The sequence below is a fragment of the Hoplias malabaricus genome, chromosome 3 (assembly GCF_029633855.1).
Source record: "Hoplias malabaricus isolate fHopMal1 chromosome 3, fHopMal1.hap1, whole genome shotgun sequence".
Taxonomy (NCBI): domain Eukaryota; kingdom Metazoa; phylum Chordata; class Actinopteri; order Characiformes; family Erythrinidae; genus Hoplias; species Hoplias malabaricus.
The window spans coordinates 12760186-12785596 of record NC_089802.1 but is presented as its reverse complement, the minus strand read 5'-3'; the positions used below and the strand labels follow the sequence as shown (position 1 = coordinate 12785596).

At 36.8% G+C, this 25411-nt stretch overlaps 1 protein-coding gene across 2 annotated transcripts in view; it reads left to right on the top strand.

The window, feature by feature from the left end:
- Positions 1-6067: 6067 nt before the first annotated feature.
- ankfn1a (ankyrin repeat and fibronectin type III domain containing 1a) overlaps positions 6068-25411 on the top strand; it is a 74073-nt gene continuing 54729 nt past the window's right edge. Inside the window, exons 1-5 of one of the 2 annotated variants that reach the window (XM_066666687.1) lie at positions 6068-6252; positions 7473-7597; positions 8036-8182; positions 12824-13056; positions 19512-19741. In XM_066666687.1, the coding sequence (XP_066522784.1) occupies positions 6142-6252; positions 7473-7597; positions 8036-8182; positions 12824-13056; positions 19512-19741 (846 nt within the window). In that variant the 5' untranslated portion in view covers positions 6068-6141. Of the gene's footprint in view, positions 6253-7472; positions 7598-8035; positions 8183-12820; positions 13057-19511; positions 19742-25411 lie in introns of both variants that reach the window. The other variant, XM_066666686.1, reaches the window with a different exon arrangement.

The window sequence follows — 25411 nt, the reverse complement described above, 5'->3', positions numbered from 1 at the left end:
CTCGCCCGGCTCCTGTGCCGCTGCCGCAGCAAAACTATCAGCACAATCTCTCACAGAGCAACAGCAGGGCCCTCGCCGCAGATCAGAGTGGATCTGTAGCTCTGCAGTTCAAAGACTTTAATCCCTCCCGCTACTCCTCCAACCTTGAATTCCTGTAGCCAATGATTAAAAGCTGCTCAGTTTAATAACTTAAGCTACCATTTTAATTTTGCCAACTGCACATTGCAGAATGAATTTTGCCAAATTATGGCTGCAGAGGTAAAGATGGATGAGACGGAGCTTTTGCCACCCTGTCTCGTTCCTGTCACTCTGCCAAGAACATATCTGGCTTGGATTTAGGTGATTATTGTGCAACAAATTACTTATTAGTTATGTCATTAGTAATGAGCTGTGATGTAAAGCCTTGAGCATAATTGGTATTTAGATTTTTTTATCACTTTAGGAAAATGTATACAAGTTTGTATGAGGACATATTTCAATAGTATATGACAAAACAGTGTATTTAAACACTGTATGTAATCATAGATTATATAAACACATTTATTATATACAAGTATATATTTATGAGAAAAGCATCCGGAATAAAATATATTTAAAAAAATTCAACAATAAATTAAACAATAAATTTCACTTAGGCTTAATTTTTTTTTTTTTTACCACACAGCTAATATGTAACATCGTATGTAATCAATACATTGAGTAATTCAGCCAAATTTGTTTTACTCTGGAAAACCATTCATACATTGTCTGCAACTGTTACGCAGTTCAAGGTTGCAGTGGGTCCGGAGCCGACCTGGAATCACTGCGCGTGAGGTGGGAACACACCTCCTTCAGAGGACGACCCTCACTCGCACACACCTATGGACATTTTTGAGTAGCCAATCCACTGGGGAATCCCAGTGGTGTAGAAAGTCATTAATGACTCTAATCATATGATATAATTTTCTTTTTTTCCCCAAAAAAGCAAAGTTGTTCTTTAATTTGGATTTGTGACATCTGCTTGTCCCACTTTTCCTGAAACAAACTCTGTTTGAGTCCATTACAGCTTAATTTGGAGTGCACAGGATTGGAGACTCAAGTGTCCATAGGTGTGAGTGTCTAAGTGTGTCACATTGTACAGGACTGGTTCCCCTTCAGGGTGTGTTCCTGCCTTACGCCCAATGATTCCGGGTAGGTTCTGGACCAACCTTGACTCTGAACTGGATAAGCGGTTACAGAAAATGAATTAATATTTGTAACTCAATGACTTTAGAAAAAGAATATCTACATATTAGAGTATGCTGAATTACAAATAAAATTAAAATGCTTCAAATATATGCTTTAAATTAATAATATAAATTAAAAATAAATTAAAATGTGAAACAGTTAAATGTTGTAAACATATTACAAACATCTGAGTTCAAAACACTTACACATAAAATTCAGTTTAATGGATATGAGCTGTTGCGGTCAGATTTGATCACTTGTCAGTCAGACACTTTCATTCTAATTGGAACTCTGTTCCCATCTGTACAAGAAATCCAGCTGACCTAATAATTTGCTAGCCGTATGGTCTTTCAGCTTACTACCTATAGACATTGCATGAGGTGAGTATAGGAAAATAAACTATATTTCTTTAGAAATGTGATCGTAATCCAAAAACTGACCACAACCTAATTCTACTCTTTCATGTCAAGTTTTCTTTTAGAGGATGTTTCATTTTAGAGGATGGCCATATGGTCATATATCAGTTTTTTTATTTTAATTTTTTAAATTGATTGGTTAAGAAAACAGCCAAACAAAAACTTTTAAAATCTACAATATGCTCTACTCTTTGCACAGACCAAATTTTTTCTAATTGCTACATTCCGCAAACAACTGATTTTGCTGAATTATATTTATATATATATATATATATATATATATATATATATATATATATATATATATATATATATATATATATATATATATATATATATATTTTTTTTTTTTTTTTTAATAATTTTACATAATTATTTTTCTTTCATTTGAGTTTCTCCTGTCACAGGGTGGAGTATGTATATTTTCATATTTTCAAGTCTTTTCCCTGCCTGCCCTGCCAGCCCTTCCAGCACACAGCAGTGAGTCCAAGCAGCAGGATGCTGCTAGAGAGCAGCACCAGCCCCAGGATGGAGATGTTGGAGCCATGGGAATTAAAGCCGTAAGCTACAGCTATAACTGCAGTGCCAGTCATCAAGAGCACAGCACCAAAAGGTAGAGTACAGTGATAGCACGAGCCCTCTTTGCCTCCAGTGCCCACAGTCAGCTCCAGTTGATTCACAAAAATGGAATTTGTTATCATGCCACTCATGTTTCAGTCTGTATCCTCAAAGATCACAAAATGTGTGAGGAACACTGCAGTTTGAATTTTGAGTGAAGTATGATGCTAGTTCCCTGTTACCGCTTCAGCTTACTTCAATCACAAAAAAACAGATGTCCAGAAATGAAACATAGAACTGTAGTTTTTTAAGGCAGTGTTAAATTTATAGTAATAATAAGAGATTTAATTTACTGAATTGTTGACCAATAAAGTCCATGAACCAAATGGCCATAATGAACACATCTAAATCTTTACAAATCATTTTGTATGAAATTATTTATTGCTTGCATATAATTTCAGAATTAATCATCAAAAATCAGACCTTAATGTGTTACCTGTCTATTTATGTATGTATTTTTGTTTCTAGAGTTTGTGGAGAGTTTGTGGAATTTTTTCTGAAAATGTTTTAATCTAGACACTGGAACATTTCTGTCAGGATTTGATGGCATTCAGTAATAAATATATTATCACACATTCACATTCCACAGTTACACATCCCCAAGCTGCTGAATCATGGTCATTATAGTACAATTTAGCTCACTTAGTAATAAAATATGGTACCAGATAACGATAAAATGCCTTGAGTTTGTGATAAACTTACAATACCCTGACTTCTGTGGAGTGATGCTGCTCTTATTTGCTAGGGCAGTAACCCTTTACTGTCAGTCTTGTATAAAGGACAAGTAACTCAGAAGAGGGAGTTCCTTTCCCCTCACTAGACTGTGACTTCATAAATTAACCCTTGCTAATCAGGATTTCTTGTTATTTACAACTAAAATATTTCAACCTCAGTTCCTTTTTCCATTGTTGTTTTTATTTTAATAAAAAATGTACTGTACATTACTGTTCACTGAATGTACAAACAGTGTAAATGTACCTTTAAATGCACACCTCCAGAAGGAGGGTAATTATTTGTAAGCTTTAATTATAGAACTGTTTAAAAAAACAATAATTAAAATTTAAGTACCAAAGATGAAATTGACCTTATGAAATCAACACAACAACTGGTGCAGCAGGTGGTGTTGCAGTCAAACAGCTCCAGGGACCTGGAGGTTGTGGGTTTGATTCCCGCTCTTGGTGACTGTCTGTGAGGAGTTGGTGTGTTCTCCCTGTGTCTGCGTGGGTTTCCTCCGGCTGCTCCGGTTTCCTCCCACAGTACAAAAACACTCGGTGGATTGGCGACTCAAAAGTGTCCGTGAGTGTGTGTTTCCCTGTAAAGGACTGGCGCCCCCTCCAGGGTGTTTTCCCGTCTTGCGCCCAATGATTCCAGGCAGGCTCTGGGCCCACTGTGACCCTGAACTGGATAAGCACTTACAGGATGGATGGATGGACTATGTTCTTTAACTAGTATTCTATGATTGTCTATGTAATTTCAGTAAGAAATTTAATAAAATATTATTAAATGCTAAACAGACTAATTGGGATGGATGTTGGAGAGTTGATAGTCCTTCCATGTTTCTTAAATTTTAAGTGATCTTATATTAAAATGACCCATAACACTTTAAAATAAGACTACATTTATTAAGGTTCATAAATTGTTTAAAATCTGTTTGTTTATGATTATTAATTAGGTTGTAAATACATTAAAAGTCAGTTGTAACACAGATAGAAAGGGTAACTGTGACCTGTTACTTGCCAAATATTAAACCCACATCCATATATACTGTTAAACCTCAGATCTTGCCAGACGCTGTCTTTACTTTGTCTTCTCCATCAGTTAACATTAAGACTGTCAGCTTCAGCATATATTAGTAAGTTTAACCATTTAACAACCAACCATCAAAATCAAACAACCACCATTAGAATAGACACAAATGTGGTACACCTTAACGTGTGAAATGACTAAATTCACAACCTCAAATCTAGCTTTTTTTTTAACTTGTTATTTTCTGTATATTATTCTTTATATGTTTTGTTTTTTTTTAATCTTATTTAAAGTGGCATCACATGATCTATAAAGATATATAATATTTTTTTAAACTCTGAACACAAGTAAGAAAACAGACGGTACATTTTCATTACACTAGACATGAGCCAACTGTGTTTTATCTCTTTCCATTGTCCTGGCTTTCTGAGCCTGTTGTGGGAAACCTTGGGTGAATGCGATAAAACTTTCTCATTTTGCTGTCACAGCAGGCTAATGGGAACTGTTTGGAAAGATGGACAGGACAGAGGGGTCAAAGTCAATCAGTCAATCGAGGTGACCCTCGGGAAGGTCAATCTCTAGGCCAGCAGGGTGCCACACCATCCCAGAAAGAAAAACAAATCATTGGCTCACAGCTGCAAGGCCACACTGTATCCAAGACACTCTGACCACACTGTGGATTACTGACAAATGTTCTATACCGTACACTCCTTTCATCTTGTCCTGTCCCTTGTAAGTCCTTGCCTGTGCAGAGCTCTGTACACTCTGTACAGGTGGCTGTGATTTTGTATACTTCCTGCTTTCATGCAGTCATTTGTAAAATAAAGGTCTAGAAATCTTACATGTTACACCTTGCTTTCTCACAGCCATCATAATCTGAAAAAGGGACACAATTAATTTATTATTTCATATTCATTCTAAAGTCATTAATATTAGATAATATTACAACTTGATATGCACCTAATATGCTTAATATATTACAATACTATTATATAGGAAAACTCTCTTAAATATTAGAATATATTCTAAATACATTTAAGTGTTTTTTTTTTTTGATTAACTGAGACAACTCTATGTTATTAGCCTTTGCCTAATGGTTAGAGGACTGGGTTTGGTACCGGAAGGTTGCCGGTTCAGTCCCCAGGATCAGCAGGGACATTCATGGCTGACGTGCCCTTAAGCAAGGCACTGAACCCCCAAACGCTCCCTGGGCCCCGAGGATGGCTGCCCACTGCTCTGGGTGTGTCTTCACAGCCTCTTGTGCACATGTGTGTGTGTGTGTGTTTACTGCCACAGATAAATGCTGAAGACACATTTTGTTGTTGTACAATGACAAATAGATGCACATTATCATTATTATTTATCTATAATGCTATATTCATACAATTCTTATCAGCATATTTACATATTCACATATCTCCTTAGGTCTTCTCCGTGGATTTTTATTGTTATTATTTATTTATTGTGTTTTTTGCATTAGTATAATACTTATAGTCTGTAATATGTAATACACACGTGCTCTCACCAAAACAAATTCCTTGTATGTGTAACATACTTGGCGGAACCGAGATTTAGAAGCAATTTTCTGTTATGTGTGAATGACACACATAATATTATAAAAACAGATACATTATACAAGAATTATGTTCTTTTTATAACTTATACTACTGGTTATTCTGCTAACAGTATATTAGATTTACCCATGCACATGGACTACTAAAGGTTGTTATTACAAAGCTGAGTGTTTGCCTGTGAAGATCAGATGGTAGTTATCACCATGTTTTGCTATGGTCCTGGATGAGTATCTCACCCTATACAATCACAGGTTTGTAGAGGAATGCCAGGTGAGGAAGCTTTAAAGCTCTGTGTCTTGTTTGGACTGTGCTTCTCCTCTTCCTGAACGTCTGTAACATCAACACGAAGATGCACTGTTTATCTAACTCTGTGGGCTAATTGCAGTCGAGCGATTTTCCTGAATAACTCCACAAATATTTCCTGTCTAAAATTATCTACCCTCTGACATCCCCTTTGAAGTTGGGACGAGGAAACTTGCTAAAGAAATCTAGTGTCTTTCTCTCGCTTTCTCCTTTTTAGACAGTTGTAGGTTCATAACCGCTGTGAAACAGAGCAAAGATGAGGGAGTAGTGAGTATGAAATGACTGAAAAGGAATGGAGGGATTTTATGTTTCGAAGGAAGAATAATTGCCAGATGACAGAGGGTGCCGAGGTTGGGTCACTTCCTGATGCCGAACAGGGATCATACTTGGTAAGTTTTTGTGAAAATAATGAACTAAAACTTTAACGTTTCTTCTCTGAAATGCTCTTTTGGAGCTGCTGCTTCTGTGCTGAGCAGAATCTAACGGGAAGTTGAGGCGAGAGAAAAATGCAGACGTTTAGCAGCAACTCTTCAAACTAGAGCCCAGGAACAAAGAGCTGTAGCCTGCTTAGCTTCACGGACTGAACGATTACTGCGTGTTCAAACAGTTTAACAGCTGAGTAGACGAAAAAGACCCCTTAAATTCGTTGTAAGAGCGGTGGTCGTGGGCTTGCTTTCTTATAAAACACTGCCCGCGGGAAGCGCGAAGCTAATGTAGAAGGAAGAGCGGTAATTAAAGATGGATGAATGAGTAGAATGGAAATGTTATCCATGAGAGGAACAGATATAAAGAGATGGAGAGACCGCTAGGAACACCCGTTTTCATATGTTTATCTTCCACGGTAATCGTGTTTCGGTTCATGTGTGTTACCTCAAGAACCAGACTGCGTTAGTTATGGTGGCTGGGAGTTAGGAAAGAAAGATTATTCTGAGTATCCACTGCAGTTAACTTCTGAGGCATGAGAGATGAACTAATGCCCCAAGTATTGGCCACGTAGAGAAGGGGTTGTGCTATTATTTTCAACAAATCCCCACTGTGTCATGAAGCTTTTGTGTAACATACACAAAACAGTATTAAATCCTCTGGTTTGTAGCAAATGTTTCCACAGTTAAAGGGGAACTTGACTGTTTTTTTTTCCAAAAGTCTACATTATTCTGTCCCTGAAATGTAAACAAAGTCATTCAGAGAGGTTTGATATTAATGTGTATATGGTGGAGAAACACTCTCACATTCCTGTATAGTGATGGTTATAGGAAACTCTTGTCACGATGCTTGCAGTGTAAAACTGTATTGCTGAAAATAGCAAACCTGTGACAAACGTTAAAACATTATAACTTTTGCTCATCTATTGTAAGATCATTCCTCAGACATCACCAGGGTCTTTAATAAAAATAACTATTTATTGTAATAACTTACTGTGAGGCAGCGTTTGGTGTCTTCTGATTCCTATAATGCGCCTGCGAACGATTATGACTCAAATTTCTAGAACAGAGCATTTCACTCCAGACCAGTGTGGATTTTTTTAATGGCTGAATTCTGCATAAATTCTGAAAAACATGAAATACATTCCTTTTTATAGTTCGTAATTTGTTCTCTTGTGCACCTTTAGAGATGGCTCAAGATGTCCTATGATACAGAGAAGCCATGCATGATGATTCCACAAGAATCCAGAGCATCATGTGTGTTCCATTTGGCTGATGAGAAAGATGAAATTCCAGGCATGGGAGAGGACAGGTATTTAAAGGGCACATATGTTCAAAACAACATCTAAATAATTTTTATGTAGTATTTAAACACTCAGTTTTTGCAAAAATGAATTCTAAGTGCTTAGGTACAAAACAAAGGACATGTGCTTTTTAATGTGCATTGTTTCTGTTGTATTAGTTTATAAAAATAGTTAATTGACTAGTGGTCATTCATGGATGTATTCAGTATGAACCTGTTCAGTCAGTTTAACAGACATTGTATTTGCTCTATATATATGCAAATGTTTTTGAGCAGTAGGTTAGAACTGTAGAAACTGGTCAATTTGCTTATCACCCTGTCAGCATTTGACAGTTTGACACAGCAAGCTTTTAAAGTACATATTAGGTTTATGTTTTGTCAAGAGATTTTGCTGAGCACAGTTACCAATGGCATCATTTGGCTTATATTAATCCTTGTGATTTGTAGTGTTTTGGAGATGCTGAGCTACTCGAAGTACACAGATCTGGAGACATGGCTGTGTATGCCTTCCACGCTTCTACCCAGGAGCATGGAGTCCACATGCTCGGCCTCACCACTGTCCAGCAGTAGTGACTCTGGAGATACAGACTCTGGGTAAGGCTTTGTATGAAATGGGGAATAATAGGTATAAAATAAACAGACAGTTTGACATTGTGTCTGTATGTTACCTAGCTGGTTATTTATTTTATCAGTTTGGGGTTTGTATATTATTATATATTGTAATTTTACTTAATTTAGTTTTTTTTTATCTCTTCCTTTTAACCAAATGGCATATCTCTCTTGATGAATATCAGTATCAAGCCAATATCAGAAAATGCTGGATCATCATAGGAGGGAAGGTATAATATATATATAATTATATACCCTGATACAGGGTCCTGTAACAATTCAAGCCTAACATACATTCATACTAAGTGATAATATGCTGTTATATGTGTATTTTATCATAAAATATGGGATCCGGTAATTCTCTTGAACCTTAGTGTTTTCATTCACCAAATGTAAAATTTGATGCAAAACACACACAAAAAAGATTGTTTTGAAAACTTCCACAGTAAATAGGTGAATAAATAAAGTATAAATGGAGCATCATACACAAGCTCAGTGTCATGGCTCATGACATTTTGCCAAAAGGATGTTTCTCATTGCACATTTTATGTCTGTCACCATCTACTGTACATAGTTATGGTTGCAGCTAAAATAATTTTTTATAATCGATTTATAAATAACTCATTTAATTTCTTAATTAATGTAATGCTTGGTTTATCAAAAAATAGATATCAACAGACAGTATTCAGAAAACTAACATTTATGGCAGTGTTTAGTTAAATCTGTTGATCAAAGCTCATTTTAAACAACACATAAAAAATTATAAATAAAAAATACCAAATAACACACTGACCCTCACCAACCTGTTCCTCTTGCAACAGGAATGTTCATTATAGAGCAAAAAAATGAGAGTCTGGCTCCCATTTTTGAAACTGTAAACCCTGCTGTAGAGAAGTGCTCAGATGGTGTTGAACTGCAAGGGATATATAAGTAAAACCTAGCAAGAAATGTTCAGAGTCAGTGAATAAGCCCTTTTGGGATTGAATCCCTATAGCTTTCATTTAAGAGACAAGCAAGATCAGGGCACTTTGTAAATAAAATAATTACTTTATAATGAAATAAATCAAATAAATGGTTGCACAGTCAGATCCACTCAGATCCACTTACTTTATCCAGTGTATATCACTGTTGCGCATTTAAAAGAAAAAAAAACAAGGTTCATTTCTCTATTTGATCATATTTCATGAATAAAACAAGCCCAGAAATGTATCCTTTTCTGTAAATTCTGCAAATTCTGTAAATTCTGTAAATTGCCATTTTTAGTGTCTGGTGTTACTGTATGAGTCCATAGTATACACATTTTTAATCTGAAATATCCATTCATTTGCAAAACGTCAGCTGTCTGCAACTTTATGCAAATTACACAGCGGGCAAAAGTTATGTTCCATTTTCTATTCACAACCAGTGCGTGCCTATGTAGTTCCTTCTGCACATGTACATGCAACAGTTGTGTGTTGAATGTTGAGTGAGAAATTTTAGAAGCACAGAGAGGTTGTTGAATTTTAGCACTACTTTCCTCTCTCACAGTGTAAAGATAAGGCAATGGAACCTATAAAAAATTACTATTTAAAGTGTGTAGACTTAAATATTAAGAGGGGTGACGCCTCTCTCCAAATGTCACCAATAGCACACAGCACGTCATTATTCAGAGTAAAAGGAAAAGCTTCACCTCTATCACGGTCCAACACTGTGTTAAAATATGCACCCTGAAACCCTCTTAAAAAAAAACAACAACAACAACACACACACACGTTTTATGCCAATATGCTGATTGATTCTTTGGGCCCAAGATCACTTAAAATAGTCAGAAATTCAGTGAAAATATGTGCTTCTCTGGTGCACTATAAAAAATGAATCAGATAACAGCGACCCTGAAAGTGTTGAGCAGCTGAAGATTTGTAGGAAGCAAGAGTAGGCAAAAATTCAACTTCCAAAACTTTCCCAAATGATTGAAGTGCGTTAAAATTTCAAGACAATAAAAATAGCAAAGTTTCATGTTTTATTTATTGTGTTTTACAAGCAAAAAACATTTTCAGAAGTGATGTTTGTAATTTAGATGCTCAGATATACTGCAGTGCTCTAAAATCAGTGAATATCTAGAATTTATTGTAAGGCAGATGTGTTTCATTTAGTACAGTAAAGTGTATGTCCACTAGATGTCATTGTGGATGCATCATCAGATTTTTCTGTGGCACTTCAGCTTTATTTGTTCCCCAAACCAGTAGAAGGAAAACAGCATATAGCATGACTGGAATTAGTGGAATTTACCAATACTGCACAATTTCCTCACAATTTAGACCAGCCATTTTGGTGTTTTGGAAGCTTTTTACAGTGTACAGGAGAATTCTGATCTTTAAAAATGTGATATGGAATTTAAAACTGATTATAAACTGTAAATGTTAATGGCTTCCCAGTGTATAAGTGTAAACTTGTTCCAAAATGTGTACTATTATCTTCAATTTCACCCCTCACTGGGGTGGTACTTCTTAGACAATGTCTTTAGTATATTTAAATAAAGTTTTATTTTCATATTACTCACTGTCTTCAATCTAGGCTTTTAAATGTTCTGTTTTGGTTTAGCTCATGGAGAACCGAATGTAGAATACTTGAAAACCTAATTGTGCGATTGAACCTTGAGATAATAGTTGCAACCTTCGAAGGCCTGGCGCCTCCTACAGGGAGTGTTCCCGCTTTGTGCCAGTGATTCTAGGTAGGCTCTGGAGCCTCTGGACCCTGAACTGGATAAGCAATTACAGACAATGAATGAATGAATAATAGTTGTACTAAGGAATTTAAGAGGCCTACATTTGAAGATTCAGCCCACTGTCCCAAAACACATACTTGCAATTTTGAACCCCTCGTTGAAGCATTGTTTAAAATATTAACCAATCTTCTCACTCTTTGGTATTTAGTGTTTAATATGTTCAAATATTTAACATGTTTTCATGTAACATTAAATTTAAAAGCGGAAATATGTGCAGATAAACATGTCAGAAAGAATTCACAGTCGGATATGTTGAGTGTATCAATGTCGTTATAGGGACAGGTGAGATCATTTTCATTTTTGTAAAATACAGAGAAGGAAAAAAAGGACTGTGGGTCACAGGCCACCAGACGTGAATAAGAAACTATGATAAATAATCTTAACCTCTTTCAACACATTTATGTTCATGCTTTTAGTGCACAGTGTGAATGGTGTTTAAGCAGTAGTGACATACCAACCTGAAGGGGAGCAATGTGTGTCCTCTCAACTCTCTGACCTCTTGAATACATAAGCCCTTTTTTCTCACCCATTGACAGTTTCATCTGATGTATTCCCAACTGCTTCACTTCAAGAATGCCTTAGGACAAGAATTATGATGTTTACTTCATCATAGCAAAACATAGTACTTTTCATCAGATGCTGGAATGATAATTTATTGTTGTTCATTCTACAATTGCAAATAAGAAACAGAGGAAATTGAGAAAGAAAATATATACCATTTATAATACTAGTTGATTGCTACTGTGCTGTTTATCGCAAATATTTGAATGCATAGCCTGCCCTGTAGGCATTATTATACCTCTTAGTGGAAAAAAGAGTACTTGGGAAACTTCTCATATCTCACTTCAACTCATCAAGAAGTAACTCGCCCACCATCAGATATGCACTTGACTCTTGATTGACTGATGTGGCTTTTGTGTGTTCTCTGTTGGCACACTTTAGCTGCAGGTGGAATTCAATATTTATGATGGACGTTGTAGACTAGAGCGCTCTAAAGCCACTTTTCACCAGGGGCCTCTTACCACCCTGTGTGGTTGTCCTGCTGTTTTAACTGTGAAATAGTATAATAATGAGAGCCCTGGGCAAAAACCATGGCACCTCATGCAGATGGTGTATGTAGGTTTAATTTACGTCATGGGTAGGAGGGAACGTCAGTGGAAAACCTTTCTGAAATATTTTTCATTAAGTGGCAAGGAAGGATACCATGTTTACAGTGGATCGTCTGGTAGAGTCTTTGTTCAGAAGACGGAAGACAAAGTCCTACAAGAGAGGATCATGGAAAAGCCAAAGCTATACACTTACAAGTAACAGGTACAGGACAAAATGGTATTAATGCTGATAATAAGGACGTCTATGGAGTTTAGTCTACAGTGCTTCACCTTAGTAAAGAAGCAAGGAATGTAAGCGACTTGTTAGAGATCATATGAGAAAACTGAACTAAATATTGGAAACATTTACGTTTGTTTAAAATGAATTATATGAATTGTTTTGCAGCAATCCATTGGTTTTCTGCAATTTGTGAGTGAAATTGTGATGATGTAAAATGAAATGTGAATGTGAATCAAAAGTGAAATTGTTAGGAAATTTCAATCATTCCATTACTGATGTACATAAATATGCTTAATATATTTAAGAAGGGTTCATTTCCTCTCATGTATTTCTCTGACTGCACTGTTTATGGATATAATTCTTCACTGAAATCATTTAAATTTCAGTTCAAACCATGTGTTTAGGTATGTAACTCAGGTATGCAGATTACGACAGATTTTCTGCATTATAATGATACAAAATATATCAACTGTCTATGGCAGGTAATTATAGTAAAATGACTTGAATAATCTAAAACTGAATGTCTTCAGCAGGCCTCTGGAGAGGGAATCCATCTATTTGAACCATTCCCAGGAGAGGGAAAGCCATTTTCTGCCACCTTCCCCCATCCGTCCAGTCTCGGTTCACCCTCCGTCCCCTGTGGCCTTGCGGACCACCTCCACACCGGCCCTCAAACCCGGGAGGGACTCCTGTCATGGGGGTGTGAGTCTGAGGAAGCGGCGTCGCCTGGCTGCCAGCCCCGGAGGACTGCACTGGAATGCCTCAGGTATGCCAGTCATATACCAGGCATGTATTCATATACCATACTCACAGTCAACTATATTGTAGTTTCCAGCATACAAAACTTTCTTAGCAATAAATAGAAGAATGGATAAGCTTTGCCTTTCAATAAGCAACAGCCTTTCAATAGAAAAGATAGTTTAGTTTAACATACTTTAGTTTTTGCCAAAATAACTTGACATATTAAACTAATAATGAAAACAATATTTGGCTGTTACTATACTTATATATGCATGTAATATTTTGTATTTACATAAAACACTTTATTGTGGTGGTGAATTTGGCATTACCACTGGACTTCTGTAGACTCTCTGGGATTTCAAGTCTAACCCTGATTTTTAAATGACAAACAAATAGACATAACTGCTTTTGAAGCCTGTCTTTATTAAACAATTTAAAACCTAATGTATTTTGCTGCAATTACTTTTTTTTTTCAAAATGAACTGGATCCCCTGGATTACCAGAGCAACAAGAAGTCAATAAACAAATTTTACTTGAGTTAATATTTCTGTGCATTGATTTGCAAAAGTCTGAAAGCTTCACTAAAATTCCCTACACAAACCAACAAGATTTGTCCAGTGTGACAGGAATGTTTAGTCTTATATTACCATGGGTAATATAGCATTTATCATTTTTATGAATAACATTAGAATATTCATTTTTCCAAGAATGAAGAAATTTTATACTGTGGTGTGTATCATCAATTTTATTATAGCATGGTGTATACCAGTCCAAGTATGCATGCTGTTACGCTTCCAGTCAGCAGAGGTGGCCCTCTCATTAGTGCCTTTGTTGGACAAGGAAATGGCTACTAATTGCAGGTTGCACTTGTGGCAGCCACCTGCAGGCATTGTTCATTAGCGCTGTAACAATTGCTGTGTCAAAGCATATGGATGGTCTAATGAACAATTCATTTGTCAAGAAGCTGCCAACTAAAGACAACAACTGCTGGTGCAGACGGACTGAGAGCTAATAGGTCCCTTCCACACCCACACACCCACCTTCAGGAGGGAGAGCTATTATCAATCTCATTATGGGTGGTGCACACAAGCAGGAAGCCTCATTCTCAAAACCATAAACAATGCTGACATTGCCTGGGGGTAGCACATGCCTGCCATGGAGGTTCCAGAGGACATGTTTTTTAATATATGTACTTGCTTCAGAGTCTGTGTTGTTTATACCTTTATATCTAGGGATCTAATAACAACATTGATATATTTGACAAAGTAGTGATACCATGCCATATATAAAAAAACTACTGAAATGGAAAGGGCTTGTTTTCTAAAAAGTATTCATAATGAATATAATGTGTTACATTCTTTGGGTCTGTAACCATGTTCTCAATTTTTACTGTCTGGAGACATTTTGGTTGAGTCAAATGAATGGAGAAATTGTTTTAATGCTATGCCATCTGGGTCTTTTGGAGGTGTCCAAGAGAGTTCTGCAGACATAGTGAAGGCAGCATTATCGTCAGAGTTAATATTTTATCAAGGGGCCCTGTGGGTATAGTGTGTTGGCTGTTTCATGATGCCGCGTGGCGTAATGCATTAGGTGGTAACTAAATAACTACATCCTCCTTTTTTCAGCTTTAGATATATGGTTGCTGAGCTTTAAAGCAATATGCCCATTTTCTGATAACCACTGTTGGGAGCCAGTAAGCTACTTGGACTATGTGACATTAGGAACTGGTAGTCTAGCTCATTGTTGTTTTATTGACTCATTCATGCAACTTCCTCATACATCTGGTTATTATATATTCAATAATGCATTCATTCATTTAATTACGATAATTCAGCACAATTAAATAATAAAAACTGGAAGTGGTTAGTTTGCTTATGGTTTTGGATCATTATAATAGCTTTTTTTTGCCTTATTATAATACACATTATAATATATAATACACTGGACTCCATTTTAAATTGGCTACAACACTGTTTCATCATACACACTGGACTTATTTAACAATATTTATGTTATCAATATTCTTCTTATTTCTCTTCTTCATATTTTTTTAATATTTTACTCTTGCCATTTTGCACCCTGTCTATAATTGCACAATACTGGCATTTTTTAAAATTAATTAATTTATTTATTTATTTGCATCATGTTCTATTTTGCACTGTGCTACTATCTATCTATAAAATAATGGTACACTATAATATATCTCAGTGGTTACATTTGCTTACTTTTTACATTTAGTCACATTGCCCTTTTAAGAACATTTCCTGCCATTATTAGTCAAGGTGTATAATTAATTGGGGGGGGGGGGTACAGAATAGTTTAGGTACAGAATTGTAGTGTCTCACAATTTTCTTTTCTGTATCTATCCTATAGAGGGCACTGTTGCATTTGAACTTGTGAACAGGAAAGGGTGGAAGTGGTGTTAACATTCCTGAAGAGATGGCAGAGGAGTTAGAGACTGAACTTCTAGTTTGTTAGGTTCCATTTAATTGTGTCTGCACTAGAAGTGCTGCAGGTCAATAGATGGCCAACTGTTTATTTCTTTATAAAAGTATCCATTGTCATTCACACTATACAGCCATGATTAATCATGCACCCACGTTCTGACATTAGCTGGAACAGCAACCGTCATCTCATACGTCTCTTATGATTTAGCACAGTTAAACAGATGAGTTCTCAGAACTGATAGAACTTCTATGAAAGGAACAGATAAAGGATTAAGTTATTGGTCTCTCTCAGCTAGGAATAGGCAAGTTTAGAAGTGTAATGTTAATATCACTGCACCATGTTATCTGGCATTTAAGCACTTTTCCCAATACCCTTATCTGTTTATCCCTGTGCTTCTGGATATTTTAATTTCTGTGGAGTTCAGCCAGAGGAAGTAATGATAGTTCTTAATCTCCCAACAGTACACATATTATCAGGCAATTTAGGGCTGCATGCTCCCAGAGTGCTTACTCTGTCTGCCTGTTCATAATAGCTGACAACCCTGCAGTGTAAATGAGAAGAGCTCTCATAACGGTTCACTCAGTAGGAGGATGTGATCAGATGTTATGTCACTCCTGGCTGCAGTACATGCTCATTGTGTGAGCAGGCAAGGCTTCTATAAAACACTTTTTTAACACTCATTGGGTTGTTGATGATGATGATGATGATGCTATTGATGATTAAATTGATGTTAACACTGAAGCCTAAACATTGCTATGGAAACAGGGCACCTACCACATTAGCATTAGGCATGCTTTATTAGAATGTTCTTTCACTTCCACTCAGGAATTTAATTGGAACTGTGGTTACATTGCACACATCAAATTTGTTGCCTGAAACATTCTCAGACAACACTGGCACAGGGGCTAAATTAGAGTGAGAATTTTATAGAACCTTTGAACCATTTCGTTGTAGGAAGGTGAACTGCTAACTGCTATCATGATTGTGTATGGTCTCAGGCTTTGCAGGCAAAGATGCATTGTTGCTCATGATGTGTTTTTCACATGGTTCAAACAGAACATTTTCCAGTACATGAGTTTATAAACAATTTTGTCTTTCTCCAGTTACCATACATAATAATGTGAAATATTCATTGTATAGCAAGGCCAGAACCCACTGTTGAATGTACATTATCTTTGAGCCCTCAGACAGCATTGCGTGGAAATCTTTTGTGATAAATATAGCCACATAGGCTTGGTGTTCTGAAAACATTTGTCACTCAGCTGATAATAAACAATATTATGTTTCAGCTTATTTTCAGGAAAAATATACACAGGAGTTCTCTGTGCCAAAGAGGAAATGTGATTTTGTCAGTGAAAGGTCTACATGACAACGTTTGTGTGGGTGCACATCAGTGCCCAAGGTGTGGGTCACTTGCACAGGCGTAAAAGTGCTATTGACTCAGGAATTGTAAGTAGACATATGCCACCATTAAGGCAGCACCTTTTCCCAGAAAGTCCATGGTCATTTCAGCAAAACGTTGCTGTATTCCCAACTTCTCTGCAAACTGGATTTGTACTTATATAGATTTCATAAAGCTTCCTATACTGTGTTCTGTATAAATTTGCAGACTGATTTACTGTATGTGTGCAGTATTTTAGACATTGTCTGTATATAAACCAAACCAAAGTGTACTATTTATAATTAGAGCTTTGTAAATACGCTGTTACAAAATGGTTTTAAAAGAAATCCGAAACTGGAAGTGATGCAAATTATTTTATGCATCAGATACATTAATGTTCAGTACAATTTTTTCAAAGCTTATGGGGGTTAGAAATACATATTATTGGTCATTGTGTCTACAGGGTATTTTCTAGTACAAAAATCTTTCTTTATTTATGGTCTGATAAGTAGATTTTTATGCAGTATTTTTTATGCATCTAATTAAGGTATCATTGCATTAAAATTGTGACAAATCACAATAGTTTTTAGTTTTAAATACAAAAATAAAGCAGACATCAAAACATTCACAAAAATAACAAAAGATAAAAAGAGTAATGTATCTACAGCTGAATGAAGAAATGGAGCAGTGGCTCCATTTCGTTTGACAAAATATATTTAAACATTGGTGCATTGTGATAGATAAATACAGAGGTGCATGTAGTGAATGCACCAAACCAGATGGTGTGAGGAGATTCATGTTTATAATGGCAAAATAATGACCTAGCTCAGCACGCCAGCACTCTGCAGGAATTCCACTCGTTAGCATCCAGCAATGCAACTTGATCTGCCACAATGGGACACATGATATGCATTCCCACCCACTGTCACCACCACTGTCACCATAGCAATACGCAAGTGGAGAAAAGCTAGAGATGCGCTCTTAAAAGTGCAGCTGTGTAATACCATGAGCCTGTCACATGGCACTGTTCCATGCAATGACTGGATGAATGGAAGTCCAGATCAGTAGAAAAAAAAGCAATGCGGCACACAACCTTCTTACACAAGTAGTGGAAAAAAAGAAAAAGAAACCCTAGTTATTATTTTTTGAAGCTGCTCCAAAACAAGTTGCTTTTTAACAGCATTGATTTGTGTTTCAGAAATCAATTATATTGTGGTAATATAATCATATATCTAAATAACACATGATTGTTACTATAACAATAGTTGATACAAGATCTGCAACTTGGTTTAGCAGTGCCCTTTGATTAGTTGTGACATGACATTTGACATGGATTAGTGTGTTATATTGTGCTCCAGATTGTACAGAATGGCTCTCAATGGGCCAATCAAAATGTTAGGCTTTTATTTTCTGGGACCACTGCAGTGTCTTAATCTTGAGTGCTGTCTCAGAAGACACTCTTGTTGCCATAACAGCTTTTCTCAGGAAGATAACAGATGCCAGATCCTCATAAAGTTTTAATTGCCAAGCTGATTAGCCACTCTGTTGCTACCAGTGACTCAGTAGCTGAGTAGTTAGTAAGAGGGATGAACTTGATCTACTGCAGCCTCACAGCTGACAGCTGGTCTGAATGAATACAGCGAAACAAAACACCCCCGCACCCGAACACCTGAAGATGTATACTGGGTGTATGTGTGTGTATTGGGTGGGGGTGTATCTTCAGATGAATTTATTTATTTAGATATGTACTTAATGCTTTGATCCTGTGCGAAATCAGCTATTTCCAGTTTTAATTGTATACATTCTGTTAATAATTAGATTTTTATATGCTGTCTTGTCCACTTTAATTATTATTAAATTAGTTTCTCTGACATTATGTATTTATTTATTGCTGTTTAACTGACATCTCATAAAAGCAATTAAGAACAAACAACAAATGTGAAGCTTCTATTTTTATTTTGAAATTGCAACATGAAGAAAAAAGATTCTACAATTACATTTGCATTCACGTTTTTTATGAATGGTTATGGCGTACAAAAAGTATAAATATATCTTCTTCAAAGGTCATTGAAGTGTTGCAGGTTTGTTGTGTCAGTAGACATAACTGCAATTGCAAACTCTAAGAGTGAGGACAATCTAGAAAGCTTTATACTATACTTAATACTAGAAGAAAAAAGTAATCTGTAAAAGTATCACAGACATTATGTTTCAGGATCTAAACACTGGCATGAGCAAGATAAAATGGTGAAGTATGAAGATATTCAGTTTTAATGTAATTTTTTCTTAGTCTTAATTCATCTTCAGTTCAGTTATTATGTGTCCCCCTCAGTAGGGTAGAATTGTCAAAGGAATGGCTTTCTGAAGGAAATAGTGGGAGGCAGTTTGAATTAAAATAATTAACATGAGGTTTAGAAGCGATTGGGACTGAGACAGGAAATGAGCTGAGGCCTTGCTCTGATAGTTAGAAATAAGCGCTTCCTTATTAATACAAACAGCCACTTATTCATGTTTGGATTATTCACAAGTGAGAAATAATTGTATCGCGGTGAAGAGATGTTTCCTGTCCTCACCCAGCCTGGGTCCATGATCTGCACTCCTCCCTCCTGTGTGGGTGTCAGTTATCACCTGCAGTGTCTGTTTTCCTCTTTCAGGGTCAGTGCTGCGTGACTATGACCGGGCAGAGGCGGCTGGTGTGTCGCAGGTGAACCGCATCCCCAAGCCTGTAGACTCTGCGAGACCCCGTGCTGAGCTGTGGGAGGACAGAGTTACCCTGAGGAAGACTGTGTCAGTGGACGACACTTTCCTACAGCAGACGCCCCGAGAGCATCACAGACTGCTCAGTCGTCTGGAGAGAGGAAAAAAGAAACTCAGGAACATTCATGTGAGTAGCAGCAAGTCTATCCAGTCCAGAGAGGGAGAGAGAGAGAGAGAGAGAGAGAGAGAGAGAGAGAGAGAGGCTACTATGTACATTTACACTACTAACATGTTTCATATTTCATTACACAGTGGTTTAGGAAAGGCTTCCAAGTGTTGTAACTGTCTCAGGTTTCAATCTATTGTTCAGTTTCACCTGAAATGATTCTTGAAGCTCATGTGAGAATTGCTCATAGTGTTTGATAGAACATTGACAGTACTAATGAGTAATGTTACAATAAATCAAAACTGAGGAATCTAAATATCTTGATATACATTTTGGGTTGTGAAAATATTTTGTTTGACCTGAGCATTAAGCAAGTGTATTGGGTTCAATTAAAAACATGAAAATTGTGCTTACTCACTGCATTTTATAACTGTATAATAGCTAATAGTTTCATTTTGAAGAATATATTCTACAAATTAAAACAAAAGTCATTTTAACCTCTTCGTTAATTATTCAAATATCATTAGATCATATTTCAGGCTTTTCCATTACATGATACCTACTGTACTGGACTCTACTAAACTTTTTTTTGTGCTGCTTGTTTGCGTTTTCTCATGAATGGCATGTGTCTGGCCAGTCAACACAAGGTTTACTGGTCTTGATTTAGTACCTGCTTGTGTTGCTTGGCACCATAAATTATACTAAAAAAAGAGCAGGTACTAAAAATGTATGCAGTTCCATCCACCGGGTAACAAATTTGCCTAATGGAAAAGCAAAAACGCAGAGTAGAGCCGAGTCGAATGGAGTGTGTACCATTAGCTTGCTATATAATATGGATGTAATGAAACACTCAGCCCATAATTTGATTTGATTCAAATTACTAAGTATTCTTCTAATATTTTTAAAAAGATTGAATAAAGAAAATGGTTCAGAGGTCTGGGATGTGTTGTTCATTGGTGCTGATTGTGTGCAAACTTTAAAGAGTGCTGTTGCATTGGATAGTATGATTAGTGGCATATCAGTTTTATGAAGTAAATTGCAACAATTTGAAAACTTTTTTTTAAAACCAACAAACAAACAGAAACAAAGGAAAGTACATTTGAATGAGTTTTCATTGTTTTCTGGGCATGAAGGACCAAAGGGTAATCCGAGCTGACATAATCTATAATGCTTGCTGTTATTTGGGTCAGTCAGTCCAATTCTGAGTCTATAATTCAAGTCAAGAATATGGCTGTCTGGTAGTGGCCTGGAGGCAGATGTGGTATGGACAAGAGCCACTCCCCAAGGTGAGCATTTGCCCTAGGCAGAAACTGCACACACATTATGCAACTGTATTTCATTTTCTAGCTTGTTTCCTAAGAATAGCACATTATCTCTCTATTGCATGGCCCTAGAAAGCTGTGTATTAGAGCACTTTGGAGCTTATACCCTTTGTAGGTGGATATTGATTTCTTTACCTTAGGTGTTTTGATATGGTTTAAATGCTTAGGTTGTATTGTTGCACCACCACCGTGGAGCTTCCATTGTGTAACAACACTACTCGGAAATAAAAGTTCCTTTTTTACCTTTAACTTGCTCTGTAGTTTTATCATGCTTTGCTGTTAAAGTCAGTGCACTCAGCTGGCTTCCTACACCGGTGAGTCAGAGCTTTGAGGACTGCCGGCTGAGTATGACTGGGTGGCCTTGATGTTCAGAACTTTTGGAGCAGATGAGTCCTATCTGCATACATTTGCCTTAATGTGCGATGTACCACTGTTCATTTTCGAGAAAGGCTAATGGTATTTTTTTTCTGTCCATATAACCTCAGCTATAAAGACCTGAGTTTATGTCTGCTTTATCTTTATGCATTGGATTCAAATGAAATATGAGTAGTTATCTGATTGTGTCAATTTGCTTTGTATGGTTCACATGATTAAAACATGGCTTATTATAGGTCACATTTCTGAAAATCATTGTTAGCAATTGCAGTTTTTAAGAGTATAGTCTGTGTACTCTGAGTTCATTTAAAATATGAATATTTATCAGATTGTACCAACTAGCCGAATACCTGGCACTGTAGCATGACTTTACATTAAATAAGTAAAGTGCACACAGTTAAATCATTCCATATTATAGGTTATATATTTATGTATACATGTCATAAAAATAATGCCTGTTCACTGAGAAAGTGGGGGTTCTTGCACAAAACCACAAAAACATTTCTCTAAACATTGCTCTAAACCCCCAGAACAAGTCTGAATTATTTATGTCAGCATCTTGACATATATATGGGTGGCACAGTGGTGCAGCAGGTACTGCCACAGTCACACAGCTCCAGAGGCCTGAAGGTTGTGGGTTCTAGTCCCGCTCTGGGTGACTGTCTGTGAGGAGTTTGCTGTGTTCTCCCCGTGTCCATGTGGGTTTCCTCCGGGTGCTCCGGGTTTCCTCAAAAACACACATTGGTAGGTGGATTGGTGACTTAGAATGTCCTTAGGCGTGAGTGTGTTCCATCCTGCGAAGGACTGGCAGTTTATATATGGAAAAGCAGTTTCAGATAATGAATGTGTATATATATATATTTTTTTTGTCTTTTTTTTCATATATACATGAATGTATGAATATATACATATATACATATATACCTATATATCATACATACATGCACAGCCACCAGCCTGTACTAAATACTGGAGGGGACTGTTTCTTTCGCTTTTCTATTATATTTACTTAAAAGTAAATGGAGGAGCAGCTTTTATGTCTTATCTCAGAGGTTGCTTCAACTAGTGTGAATGAAGGTCAGGGTCTTTGAAGGTTTCAAATAAGTCAGCTGTATAAAATACAAATTTTTGAGCATTAATATATCATTTTTGTCATGCTCAAAAGACTGTATTTGTACAAGATATTTACTTTCCAGCCAAATTTCTAGACCAACCCTGTTGAAATGGAAGTCGAACATTTGTTGCAGCACACATCTCAAGAGAGCTTAAAGTCCTATGAAGCAGTCAAATTAAATCATAACACTCAAGGCTGACTGGTTTGAGATGCATATATTCAGGACAACTGAACAGGAATTTACAGAACAGATGGAGATTATTTTCTAGTCTGGAAAATGTTATAAGTGAATTGTTGCCTTTTCTCCCTGTTGCTCATTAACAACGGGGTCAGACATGAAATATATAGGTAATATTGCATTTGGGCAATTGTCATACCAAAGTTTCGGTTTCCTGTTCCTCTACTCTTCCCCTTCCTACTTTACATAATGAAGTGTGCCATAATAGAGTAGTGTGCTGGATTTCTGGACCTCTGCCAAAGAGCATTGTTTCTGGGAAGTGATGTGGAGGGGAAAAAGAGAAGGATAGATAGTGCAGTCCACTAGTTCCGTTGTGTTTGTCATTCTCTGAATGTGATTTTGGATGAGTTGTCAGGGTTTATAGCTGCATGGCAAGAGAAAACACAGTGACACAGATATTCCAGCATTTTAAACCTCTTCCACTCCTGCCTGAGTCAATGGAAAATGGCAGTGGAAAGCTCTTTTGTTATGGTGAATACAACAGAGAATAGCAAAAGCTTTGAAATTGAAATGCCCCTGACCGTACACTTTTAACATTATGCACAAATAAAGTAAAGTGAACCATTGTGATCTTATGGCCAAGTTAAATGTCTCACCTGCTGTGAATGTGGAGTCTATGACCTTAAATGTGTAGAACCAACAGTAAAAGCCGTTCTTGCTTCAGAATTCAATTTCACAGTACGTAAATCACATGGTGTGCAGATTTTTCTTAAATATGAAATTACTAGGCCATAGGGCGGTTGTTATTTAAAATAACAGTAGTACGCTGTTTTTATTATTACGTCTCAATTAGGTTTATGTTTTGTCCACAGGGGTGGGCTGAATACATCACCCTGAAAGTTTGGAGAAAACTTATATTATCAAATAAATGGCACCTTATAAACAGAAGTGATACTGGACGCTACAGTGCAAAGCAGCAATTTATTGCACTTGGTCAACCTTGTTGCCATGGAGCTTGGTTTAGTGAGGTTTTGTGGCTTGGGTCTTTTTGCTGAAGGTGCTCTAAGAAAAGGCTGTGTTGTTGTTAGACAGACAGCATAAGAACCCGTCTTTCCAGTTTAGTTCTTAGAAACGGTTTAACCACACAGATACTTTCATAAGTGCTTTAGGCATTGTATACTTATTTACAGGAAAAAAAGGTTTGGAAAAAGCCAGTCCAGTACCACTTTGAACACTTACTCTCATCATTATATGAGGTAGTAAAATCAATCACAAGCATATATAAGTTGAGTTTTCTATATACAAAACATAACTTGATATGTAGTTTTAAAAAAAAAAGAAAAGAAAAAGTAAAAGGTCAGTAATGCATAACTCTGTTTATATGAAGCAAATATAAATAAATAAATCAAATTAGAGTGCTAATGGCCCATTTTCAGGAACTTTCATCCTGAGTGAGTGACTCAGGGAGTGCGGCCAGCCATGGCCTAACGGATAGACAAGTGGGTTTGAGACTGGAAGGTTGCCATTTAGATCCCCATAGCCGGCAGGAAAATTGGGAGTAGGGGGAATGAAGGAACAGTGCTGCCCTCCTCCCTCAATCCACGACTAAGTTGCCCTTGAGCAAGCCATCTAACATTCAACTCACCAGGTGCAGGGGAGGGCTGCCCACTGCTGTGTTCACTGCCCCTAGTTCTCTGGCGTGTGTGTGTGTGTGTGTGTGTTCACGGCCACGGATATGTTAAATACATAAGATATTTTTGTTGTACAATGACAAATATATTCATGTTAGTTACCAAATGAATGACAGACTGACTCATTGAGTGACTGAGAGAGTGATTGACTGATTGACTGGATGGGAAGATGGGCCAGTGAGGTATTTTGAGTCTAAAAATAGCTCATAAAAAGACAGGAAGCATAAAAAAGATCTTTCATCAGTATGATGATTTAAAAAGGAGATGACTGTACTGATTGATGTAGAAAAGGCCTGTCTGTGAGAGTTCTGGAAAATTTGCTCTCTCAGAGGTGCAATTATCATTTCACCTGGAGCTGCTCCGGCACTTTTTCACTCTTGCTCCTTCCATTTGTCATTTGTCAAAATAAGTGTGCTGCATGTTAGCTCTCTAGCTGTGGCTACTTGCTGTGATGCCGCTTGCATACAGTCAACACCTCTGCCAGGGCTGCTCGAAATTTATATTTCAAATGTTCTCTTCTCTTCTCTTCTCTTCTCTTCTCTTCTCTGGTTCTACTTTATTAACACCCACCTGCTGTTTTTTTTTATTATTATTATTATACATGAACATTTGGGTTTGTTTGTTTGGTTTTTTGTGTCTTTGAACACTTAGTAACTCATAGTTTAGTTCTTAAAAATACCATAAGGGGGCAAGCTTGCCCTCTTGCAGCTCACTAACTGAACTGTCGTTTGGTGCAAGCTGACAGGAGGAAAGTACAGAACCACTTCAGGGCCACGTTGCACCAATGCATCTTTACAATGAGGGTAATGTGAATGAGACCATAATATGTTATTCCCTTTTAGACTTATCATCTGTCTACATGAGCAAAACCTCTCAGTACATCAAAAAACAAAGTTGCAGCTAGATTTCATTGACAGCAGGGGACTTGAAACCACAAATTAAAAGTTAAACATTACTGAAGTTTAATATAAAACTATGTTGGTAATTGCAGTAATTCAGTCATTTTGATTT